Consider the following 12,075-nt stretch of genomic DNA (forward strand, 5'->3'; position numbering starts at 1 on the left):
AAAAGAAGTGCTGATGAAAAGGTCTGGGGCTTTTCTCACTGACGTCTTAGTAGAGACAGTTTTAAAAGAAGGCTACAATAAGTGAACATAAATCTGTGATGGTAACATTGTCATGGCATATGAGGCCAATAACCAATAACTCTAAAGATCATCACACACCGGACCCTCAACACAGGGCAAACAAAATTCAGAACTATAGTTTATAATGCAGGTCTGTACATTGGTGCCAATACCACATATCAACATGTGTCAGCACTGAGGATCTCCAGGTCCAGTTCTCCAGTGCACTAGGCAGTACTTTTTTATTACACTGAATTAAAATTATACCATACCACCAAAAATTATATATAACCTCCCTGATAAAAAAAAATGTGCTAGCAAGCTAGCCTCCAAGCGTAGGGTCTGTTTTGTCTGGATGACCAGTTGGTCTTCAGCTGGACTTTGTTTTTAGTTTTGACATAAAATGTGCATGAAATGCAAGAATTCCAATATTTTAAAATAAACTTTTCACTGGGAAAGGACTGGTTCTTGGGCGTGTCGTACGCCTTTGTTACACAGTAATAAAACTCCATATCATGTTAACATTACTCTTAGGATCAGTCTATTTTGTATTTGTTTTGCTATTTACTATATTTACTATTTGTTTTTAATTGTTATCTTGTTATTTATATGCATGCATTTTGTGGTAGATTTTATGTTGTTGCATTATATTTTTATATACAGAATATTTTTTGTGCCTGTTGAGTGTAAAAATATTTATATTTGTCTTATTGAGTGTAAAAAATATATTTGCATTTTAATATGTATTTTGTTGCAGTAATTTATTTATTTTTTTATCTAAAAATATTGGTATCGCAAAAATAGCCTGAAATATTATGAAATATAAACGTATGTAATATAAACAAATCGGCTGTTATGGTGCTCTCACTTGAACTCCTTATTGGAAGAGCAACATGTTTGGTGTGCGATGGGCTTAACAGCAGCAGGTTGAAGCATGCCCTTGAAAAAAATAAAATTACTTCATTAACCATCTTTCCAATATTAGTTCTGACAGAAATCTTGTTATGTATAGTCTGTGTACATATGCAGCATTTAAAACAGGAGTGTGACGGTTAGTGATGGGTGGAGCCATAGAATATAACTGCATCCAATATTTTTGGGAAAAGTACAAACATTCTGCATTCATTCATGCGTTCCAAAATTATGTAGTGACTCCAGTTACTCCAACAAAAGCAGGGTGACCTTGGTTTTGAAAGAAAGAGTAGTTTAGTGATTTTTAGAATAGTGTTAGAATTAGAATAGGATGTTACTGCTGAGTAAATGTAACAAACCTGAACAACACCTACTCTGACTGTAAGATTGTTGTTTTTTCTGTCAGACATCTCTGGTAAAACCTCCAAAGAAAGCACTGTGGTACAGTACAATTGGCTCTGTTGTATACAGACCTCAAGAGCTTCACAGTCTTTTAACTTGACCCAGAAAAGCTCAGATTGTCTAGTCCACAAATTATACCCTCCACAGATTACATGCCCCTGCACCAAACAGCAGCAGTGCAAGAGGACTGAAAAACTGCACTCAAGCAGAAGTCCTGTTACTTTAGGGGGTTTTACTTGAGAAGAAAAACACACAGCAAGAACTGCCTAAACAAAAATAAAAAAGTACACAGATATAAAAATCTTACATAAAGTGTACTGTCATATTAGTTTAGAATGTTAGATGCAATTTGTGTTAAACTTTCTTTCAAGCAGAAAGCAGACTACATAAGTCTAATTAATGTACTCTACCAGATTAATCAGTGCATCAGCTTAGATTAGCTGGCCTTTGACATTATATGACAGATTATTTAGTGTTTCTATATTTAGGAGAAATACGCATTTTTTTGTAGGATAAGCCCCTCTGCTTCACGTGACTGATGTACACATTCCAGACTTTAATTTAAGGGTATTTGCATACATTTCCATTTCACCATGTTGAATTAGACATTCTTTAACATAGCTCTTTCATTTCAGGGCACCAAAAATTTTGGGACACAGCAATGATAGATACATCTATGATTCATAGATATCACCATGTGCGCATCTTCTCTGGGGATGTTTTGCCTAGCTATTAATGCAGCTTTAATCTTTAGCTTTTGCTTGTTTTGAGGCATTTTCTCTTCCACATATGGAACACATGCTCAATTTGATTTGAATCTGGTGAATGGCAAGTCGTTTAAAAAACACTGGTGTTGTTTTAATAATTTGGATAAAGTTTGGAGACATTTATTGGAACCTGAGCAAGTTTGTTTTTTTTGCATTTCAGCCTTTGCAGTTTGCAGTGTCCATGATGTTTTCTGTGGATAGAAGTTCATGCCAAATACTCACACACCTCCTGTCCGACAATCAATTGAGGATTATTCTTTATGCTAGTAAAGATTCTTCTGCTTTAATAAGTAAAGGCCTTCCTGGACCTACCAGTCCCTTTGTGTTTAATGAGCTCACAAGTGTCTTGTCTCTTCTTATTGATATGATATGATTTTGATAGTCATAAGGTTTGGCCTGTGTATTTAATGCTTTTGTTGCTGGTTTTTAGTCTTAATAATAACAACTTCTTTGATATTGACTGACTAGCCCTTGTCCTCATGTTGAACAATAAAAGATACAGACTAGGGGTGAGAATCATAAGTTATCTCGCAATACGATGTTATACGATTAATATTCGATATTATCCATGAAAATGATGATATTACAATACTGCTAAACCTCAGTAACATCGCAAAACAATACTCTGCTCTACTTTATGGCGTCTGTGATACAGAAGAGCATAAAATTTTCTCAGTTTTTGACGACCAGTACTTTTCACCACAGGTTTAATGTATTCATTTTATTAGTATTCCATTGATTTGATATATATCAAAAATCAATATTTTGTCCCATTCCTTCTGCAGACTACAAAAATGCCTAAATGTCAAAAAATGTTTTAGACAAAAAAGTATTTAGACACAAACAAATGTCTAAATGTGTGCAGGTACTGTTTAATTAAAATACAGGAATGTGTACTTTAATTAAGTTGAATTGTGACCTGTGGAGCAGTGAAACATGTCAAGGTAAATGTGTCCTTGTCCCAGCCATTATGAAATTCTCTCTCTCTCTCTCTCTCTCTCTCTCTCCTCTATATATATATATATATATATATATATATATATATATATATATATATATATATATATATATATCAGGGCTTTGTGAATAACTGCCTAGTACAGAATATTTAAAGGGGCTTTCTGATTCGAATCGGGTGCTTGTGATCAAATCAAAAGTTTGGTGCCGTCTCCAATTAGGCCTTGTCTCAGGCGTCTTTTCAAGCAAGATGCTCCCTTCTGCACTGTTTATGCACACCAGGGGTGGATAATTAAACTTGATTTGACTTTCATGTTGCGCTACGCTAGTGAGAGCCTGAGATGACAAGGAATAAAATATTGTCAGCGTGTCAAGATGGATTACGGTGACAGAATGTCTGCTCGCTACTGAGGACCTTGCCAAACGCCAGCACGGCTGACACTGTTGTCCTTCATATTAGCCTCCCTGCCATACCTACAGATATTTCTGAGGCAATGAGAGGTGCGACACTAATTATTGGAAGGCATGTAAATGAATCAATGTTCAGCCGCGGGTGCTATGAAAGCAAAACACTGTCAATCAACTCAATGTCGAAGGAGCCTAGAGGGGACGACGAGCTCTGCGAATTCAAATCACCCACAGGGAAGGAAACGCCAAAATAAAGACAGATCAAAAAAATTGAGAACACAAGAGGCCCAGTGTTTGTTGACTCAGCAATTACGCCAGCTCGTGTTTTCGCACAGTCCCGTGGCTTCCAACAGAGAGAGAAGACAAAAGAGAGAAGTGTCTGAAGAAATGCAGTCAACTGTTTGCCCTCCATGTCTGGTAATTGCTAATTGGATGTAGTGACTGCTACTCAGCGTTTAATAATAAAGGAGCCCAGATTGTAGATGGTTTGTTTGCTCATTTGTTTTCCATGAAAAAGAAACCGTCCCCTCACTGTCTGTCGCTGAGCACTGCATATTTCATCCAGAGGACTTCATTAAAACAAACCTCATTCTGCTTCCAGAGGGCATAGACGTCTCGAAAGCAGAGCCAGATGATGATTGAGCTGATTAACACACACTCACAACAGTGTCAGCAGTGCCCATGTCTCATGGAGCATTTGTTGTCTTTAGCAATTACAGAGCATCTCATTCAGCTTGCCTGTTCATTCACACGACAAAGACCATCACTAATCTACCACTGAACCTTATTACTCCATATAAAAAACACTAAATAAAGTGTACCTCTAAAGGTATTAAATGAAGTTCATAATAAATTGTTTTTTTAACATATTTAGTACCAATGAAAAGGTTGGACGCACCTTAAGTTCATGATTTTTTTTTATTATTATTGAAAAAATTCTGCATAGTGAATTAATATTAAAGCCATCCAAACTATAAAGAGAAACAAGGTAATATTTAATTTAAAAAATGTTAAACATACAAGATTATGATTTATATTTTATACTCTTTAAAGTAAGCACCTCTTGCTTAGATGACAGCTTTGCACATCTCCGTCAGCTTTATGAGGTAGAGTCACCTGGAATGGCTTTCAGTTAACAGCTGTTCCTTGTCAAGAGTTAAGAAAAACATTACTTTGAGAAATAAGGGTCTGTCAATCCGAAATATTTCAAGATCTTTGAACGTATCCTCAAGAGCAGTCTCAAAGACGATCAAACATTATGATGTAACTTGCTCTCATCAGGACCGCCCCAGAAAAGGAAGACCAAGATATGTTCCTTAGAGTTACCAGCCTCATAAGATAAGATAACCCTAGATAAGAGCCACCTAAACGCTTCACAGAGTATTTTTGTTTGTTTAACGCTTTAAAGTTTAGTATATGATTCTTAATTTATTTTTTTTTTTTTATAGTCTTGATGACTTTAGTTAATGTAGGAGAAAACATAATAATTGAATGGGGAGGTTTGCCTATACCTAAATTGTCTGGTACTGTAGACTTGGGTGGCATATGTCATGGGATAACAATATGTAAATGGACTGTGAAGTGTTAACTTGGGAACATCCACTCCGGTTGTAATGAGGTTGGTTGAACACTGGACAGGTTTCTCATGGATGGACAGGTTTCTCATGGATGGGACGTTTAATTTCTCAGTTTGTGCAGATTTATCATTGAACATTCCTTATTCCACATTGTCATGCGTGGTACTGTAGGGGAGGGTGATACTACTAAACACTACAGAGGTAAAGAATATTTAATGCATGTCTTCATGATATTATCATGTATGATGTGGAATAGCACAACCCCCTTTGTACAGGGAATATGTCATTACGACACACAGTGAACATCGCATTTGGTGGAAATGATTGTGATTGGCGACATCTGGCTAGAATTGTCCATTCAAACAAACAATGAAGTCTGGCAGAAACATTTACATTCAATGCAAGAGACCCCACATACATGTTACATATTACCGTAGTTCAGCATAGCATTCTTTAGCCATCTTTCTATGGAATATGACAGGAAGTGGTATCATTTCAGTGTAGTTCTGCATTTTATAAGTATAAGAAACTGTTAATATAAACTGACAGCGACAGTCATGCATGCGATGCTACTCATATGGAGAAAACCTCCAGAGCGTTGGTGGAACAGACACTGCGGCCGCTGCATGTTGACCTTGGCATGGCACGCTCTGTTTGGTAGCAAGCAGCCTAATAGGCTGTGTCAGGTACCTGACCCATCTGAGAGAAAGCAGGCCACACACAACCTTGTGACCTGCTGTCTTGTTATTGGTTGGTACGGTACATGATTAGGTCAGTCCCATCCGTCCGAGCACAGCCAGAGCACATGTCTGAACTGTGCTGCATTGTACTGCTAAAATTATATAGCACTGTTAGGGGTGGGAAACACAGTCAGAATTCTCTACGATATTTTACATCATCTGTGTTACTGAAGAGGATAAAAAGAAAAGAAAATGGAAAATCCAGGAATTATGGATTTATTGGTTTTAATGGACAATATTCTGCCATTTTACCATATTCATTTGATAAGCGCTACCATATGGAGTAATGAAGCAGTAATTTTGGTAATTAAATTGGGGGCGAGTCTTGGGGAGGTTAGAGCTCCTGTGTTTCAATAAAAATATCCATATTGGATGCCATGTATAATATTGTGATCTGTTCTGTTCTGTTTTTTTGCTTTATCTTGAAATCACATTAAAGGCAGCCTTACACAGCTTTGTACATTTTAGACAGACAGAAATCATATTCCAAGAAAAGAAAATGTATATAAACTATACACAATGCATATTCCCTTATTGTCAAAAAAATAGTTGCACCCAGAAAGAAGTGTGAGCTTTGTCCGGTTGGTATAATGCAGTAAATCTAAAGCTTCAACATTAGAAGAGCAGTTCATGTATTTTATTATGAAGTGAATTACATTTACATCACATTACAGTATCGGATCTCAGCTTTCTATACTCTGAAACAAAAATCGAGGCTTAATCCAGTTTAATCCTTGTTCTGAGGCGAGAGAAGAATTTAAAGAAGCTAAGTAACATTTTAATCAGTATTTGGACTCAGTCCAGACAGAGACAGAGTGCAAATGCTCCAGCATGTCTAAATACACTACAATGCTAAACATCATACTGCAACCAGCCAGCATAGGCGCTAGACAGTAACATTCTGCTGTGCAATTAGCAAATTTGCATTTGTCACAGATATTTCAGTCTGACTAAGCAGAGATGCATTTTCCTACCAAGTGTGAATGCATGTGACTAAAAACACATCAGGATACAATTCAAATACTATTCTCTTTATATAATCAGGTGTGATGAGGAACTTGTGGTAATGTGTTTTACGAGCAGAACGTGAGAATAATGTTTAGATTAAAATGAGATTTAGATAGTTCACATTTAAACAGCGTGTTTGTTTAGTGCTTGATTACTGCTTAGTGTTACACTGGCCCATTCTCTAGATCTTGGAGAGCAGTCTTCTGTCACGCTCAGTAATTTTCAAGCCCTGGACTCAGTTCTAGAGCTGGATTTTTTATAGTAGTTTTTAAAAGGCGCTTTAAAGACAAACATGAATAATCTGCAAACTAATTTGTTTTAGTCTTTCATCTTGTATATCTTAAAAGTCTCAGAAGTTCCCATGCTGTTTGCATACGCATGAAAGAGTGTCATGCCTTCATATAAAGCACCCCTCTGGTTTTCAATCAAATCCTTATTCATTTAATAAATACTCAAGGATGATGGTGTGCTAATGAGCCACAGTAGCTGTCTATGGGTGGGGAGGCAGCGTGCAGCTCCACAACTTAAAGTGCCGCAGATACTACTGAATTAGGAGACCGTGTTTTTGTTGGGCTGACTGCATGCAGATCAAAGCACAGTGAAGAGAGGCTGAGATGAGATACTTGTCCTCTCCTCCTCTCATACTCTTTCTTTCTCTCTCTCACTCTCTCTCTCTCTCTGTCTCTCTCATTTATTCCATTTAGGCCCCGTCTTCACCCTCCTCACCCTCGGCTAATGAACCAAAGTACGAGAAGCGTTGGCTGGATGCCGTCTCCCTCTCCTTGTCCATGGCCCGAGTCTCTAGACACAAAGCTGGAAGCGATAAATTAAGGTAATCCGCTGTGATGCAATACCAGCCCCAAAGTGTGCCACAAACCTGACTGGCTGTTGGTTTAGCAAGCATTTTTCATTTACGTGAGAGGATGTTAAATCCAATATCTATGCGGCGGCATGCAGCGTCTGAAAGGTCACTGATGCAGATCGCCGATTGAGGGGCACTAAGGCACAGAGGTTGAGGAGAAGTACTTCTGACTTTGGTAGACTGCTTTCGGATTGTTCGGAAATGGCGTGGATTGTTTCTGATCCAGCAGTCTTGCCAATGAGCAGCATAGCTAATCAATTAAGGAGAAAATAAATATATAAAACCTTCACATTGAAGTTTAAAGATCATCATCTCAGTATGTAAATGATATCAATTTTGCAGCGTTCATAATTGGGAAGTATGCCTCAGAGTGGATGTATTTTAGCATAATGTAATTTGATTAGGCCTCACTCTCTCTGAAAGGAATCGATTTATTAGTGCTTTGCTTCAGGCATCTATGTATTTTGTGCTTTAAATGTCCAGGTCTAATTAGTTTAAAACTGCCAGCAAGCTTAAAGGGAAGTGTCTGGTGGTACTCACATTTTGTTGAAATGACATTTTTTTACGTATAAATTACATTACATATAAAAACTTTTTTAAGTTGCAGTTGTGTACAAGAAAGTAGTATACACAATGATACACCGGTAGCGATAAATTAACATGACGTCAGTCATTTTTATCGCGAAGATGAGTTGGCTCCACACAGTGAATACACAAACAAAACACACTTTTTTACTGCTGCTTTAGTCTTTCACACCGTTTAATCAATCACATCTTTAAATATACCTTTATTTGTTTTTGCAAACAAACTCTTCATATGTATATTAGTGGCATTAAAAATGTTAAAAAAAAATCCTACAATAGTTCCTATAATAGTCTACCAGTTTTTAACATTATTTCCTCTGTAGTGTAATGTTTTCCGTATTGTTGTCTGGAACTTCACAGGTACAAAATAGCTTAGATTAACTGTCTGAAACAACTACATTATGAATATTAGTTTATAAACAGATTTGCTTTAGTAATGGATATTGGTGCACAGTGCCTTTATCTGATATTAGAAGCTTGCAGTTATCTGTTGATTATTTTATGAAGAATGAAGCTTTTCCCTCAGAAAGAATTGAGTTCTGGTTGTGTTTCCCAGGGCTATTTACTAAAGCTTATTCCCCTACTGTCCCACGGCTATTTCTTTAGAGCTGGATTTTCATTAAATTCTAATATCCATGCTGTTTTTTCCTGTGAAAACAGGCTAGCTGCTAGGTTCTGGTGGGGGATACCATAACCAAACTTATTAGTTTGCTTCAGAATAAGCAGCATACGCTCATTTTCAAACTGTATCATATCCAGGAAAAGAGAGATTCATTGATTTTATCATTTCAAAACACCTTTGTGAATCTGCCTCCCTGGAGAGCCTGCATTCACATCACCCTTTTTAGATTTGAATTATTTTGCCTTTCCCACCTCTCCCTCCTCCCTATCTTATTTGTTTCCACCCGTTCTGTTATTCTTTGTCTCTCTTTTAGAGCCCTTTCGCAATGTATGCCTGGACCCAGTGAAAATGCACTACTCCAGACTAATGGATTTTTTATTGTGTTCTGTCACTCACACAGACATTTTCTTGGTTTCACAGGACTTGGCGGCAGTCCGCTGGTAGTTCAAGCAGAACATTACATTCTCCAGGCAATTTCTATCAGAACCAGGCCAAGCAGGGAATAGTTGAGCTGCATTAATTGAAATGATGGCACTCCCAACAGCTTTATTGAGAATCAGCTACTTGTTTCACTGTACTGTAGTGTTCTGATGGTGTCCTGCCTTTTTTTTTTGTGTCCAAATGTCTGAGTGCCTCTCCTTTAATCTAATTATACACTTATCCTCACGTAAATAATTGTGGTTCACCCAGAAGTAATTAACCAAAAAGAATGAAACTTTGTGGGTAGCCAAGAATAACAGCGGGTGATCTTCTGTGAGGAATCCTGCCTTTGTTTTAGTGTAGATGACCAACAAATCTGTTGCGCAGTGGCTTGTTGTCATGTGTTGTGTGTCATATACAGCTCTGGAAAAAAATTAAGAGACCACATCAGTTTCTGATTCAGTTTCTCTAATTTTGCTATCATTGGTATATGTTTGAGTAATAAACACATTTGTTGTTTTATTCTGTAAACTAAAGACAACATTTCTCCCGAATTCCAAATAAAAATATTAGAGCGTTTGTTTGTAGAAAATAAGAAATGGCTTAAATAACAAAAAAGATGCAGAGCTTACAGACCTCAAATAATACAAAGTAAACCAGTTCTATTCATAAAGTTTTAAGAGTTCAGAAATCAATATTTGGTGGAATAACCCTGTTTTTTTTTTTTCACGATTTCATGCATCTTGGCATGTTCTCCTCCACCTGTCTAACACACTGCTTTTGAATAACTTTTTTGCCTTTACTCCTGGTGCAAAAAATCAAGCAGTTCATCTTGGTTTAATGGTTGTGATCTTCCATCTTCCTCTTGATTATATTCTAAAGGTTTTTCAATTAGGTGAAATCAAAGAAACTTATCATTTTTAAAGTGGTCTCCTATTTTTTTTTCCAGAGTTGTATGTTCGGAAGTCCTGGGGTAATGGTGTGGGCTGCCACAAGCATTTTGGCAGCCAAATGTTACGTTAATAAGAGCCTGTAAAGAGTGGCCCTACGTTTTCTGAGCGCACACTCTGGAGCACCATTTCACCAGGACAATGCTCATCCGCATGTTGCTGCCATCTCAAGAGCTTGCTTTAAAAGCACACACAGATGCGATGTCATGGTCAGCTGCATCACCAGATCTATCCTTGTGAGAAAATGTGTAGGATGCTCTTGGGCATGCTATCAACACTGACGTCTGATATACCCACTACTTCTGTATGTGTAGCTCAGTAATATAATCAAGATGATCCATATCTCTCTAAATGTTTAATCATTAATTGTTCCTCATACTCTTTATATTCTTTCCGAAAAGCATTGCAGTCTGACCCTACCTTTCCTACTGATTGCAACTTTTTTTGCTACTTTACCTTTGACTATTTCTATTGACTATTTCTATGAGTGTAATACTGTTCTTGTTAGGACAGTGCTTCAGACTTCCAAAGAAGCATTGTTGTCATCAATCTGTCCTTTGTATTGTATATTGTTTGTATTGCGTATCTTGTGCATGTATTTTGCAAGATATAATAATGCAAGAAATTATGAACTACTGCAGTGCAACTGTTAAGAGTTAGAGAGAGTGAGGTCAGTGGGTTTGAATCCGAGTGTTTGCTTCTGCTTCTTCCGTTTCATTATTTAAAAAAATACAGACATTAATCTCGAGAGCTGTTTTTTGAAGATCATGATCATGATAAATGCAGTTGCTCACCCATCATCATCCAGATATGTTTAGCCACTCTAGTCACAGTCCCGTCACTTTCTCTTGAATACAATGGATAGCTGTCATTAAATACTCAGTCCACCACATCAAAAGGAAATCCGTCTGTGCCATAGACCAAACACACACTGAAATTAAATGTCAAAAACATGCCATTAAATACAATTGATGACAAGGCTAGCTTGTCACATGCTTATTTATTTTTCTTAGAATCTGTTCCATTCTATTAAACTGTTATCAGTAGCTGCCACATATGAAATCAAAAAGTAACTACAAACATAAAAAAAAGACTTCCATGTTTTAACATCTTTGACAAGCATTTTTTCTCTTTTTATATAAAGTATGATTTATAAAGAGTATAGCCCATACCATGAATCCTCTAGGAGCAATATTTATCTCATGAGAGATACGAAAAATGATCTAGCAACTCTGCAAATGTTCTGCTAATTATTATTTCATACACTCCGCCACAGTATATAATGCCTTATTTATTTGTTGACATATCAGCAAGAGCAGAACACCTCTGTAGTGCCTTAGAAAATGGATTGCCATGGTATTGACACTCACTTTCTACCCCACATTATCAGCAGCTGAATACTTACTGCTGTAACTCGGTTATCCACAGAGAACTGCTCTTCTTAAGGCAGTGAATTATTCTATGCTGTGTATCATCAATGCACTGAATACTTCCCCCTCACTCTTTCTTTTTTTCATTCCTCTTTTCCCTCTCTCCCTCTTTCCTTCTCTTTCAATCAGGTCAAATAGTTTTGAAGTATTCGCCTTAGATGGAGTATGCACCAATGTTCTACAGTTTTGCACAGCAGCAGAAAGCACAGATTGGCTTCAAGCAATATCAACCAATATCAATGATCTGACCCAGGAGAGTGTGAGTATAGTTGAGTTATGTTTTGCATATCATTAATGAGTGTGTGAGCTGAGAAGATGCGGAATGCCCCATGTGTATTTTGTATTCTGGGACGTTTGGAAGACTGGAAATAGGTC

At 37.2% G+C, this 12,075-nt stretch overlaps 1 protein-coding gene across 7 annotated transcripts in view; it reads left to right on the forward strand.

Annotated features, from left to right (window-relative positions):
- sntg2 (syntrophin, gamma 2) overlaps positions 1 to 12,075 on the forward strand; it is a 70,177-nt gene that overhangs the window by 34,205 nt on the left and 23,897 nt on the right. For all 7 annotated transcript variants that reach the window (XR_007424076.1, XM_015607901.3, XM_022673058.2 and 4 more), the window contains 2 exons: positions 7,536 to 7,663; positions 11,830 to 11,959. Coding sequence is in view for 6 of the 7 variants with exons in the window: in XM_015607901.3 (XP_015463387.1) it covers positions 7,536 to 7,663; positions 11,830 to 11,959 (258 nt within the window). In the remaining variant the exon portion in view is untranslated. The remainder of the gene's footprint in view (positions 1 to 7,535; positions 7,664 to 11,829; positions 11,960 to 12,075) is intronic.

This window comes from Astyanax mexicanus, chromosome 14, assembly GCF_023375975.1.
Source record: "Astyanax mexicanus isolate ESR-SI-001 chromosome 14, AstMex3_surface, whole genome shotgun sequence".
Lineage (NCBI taxonomy): Eukaryota > Metazoa > Chordata > Actinopteri > Characiformes > Acestrorhamphidae > Astyanax > Astyanax mexicanus.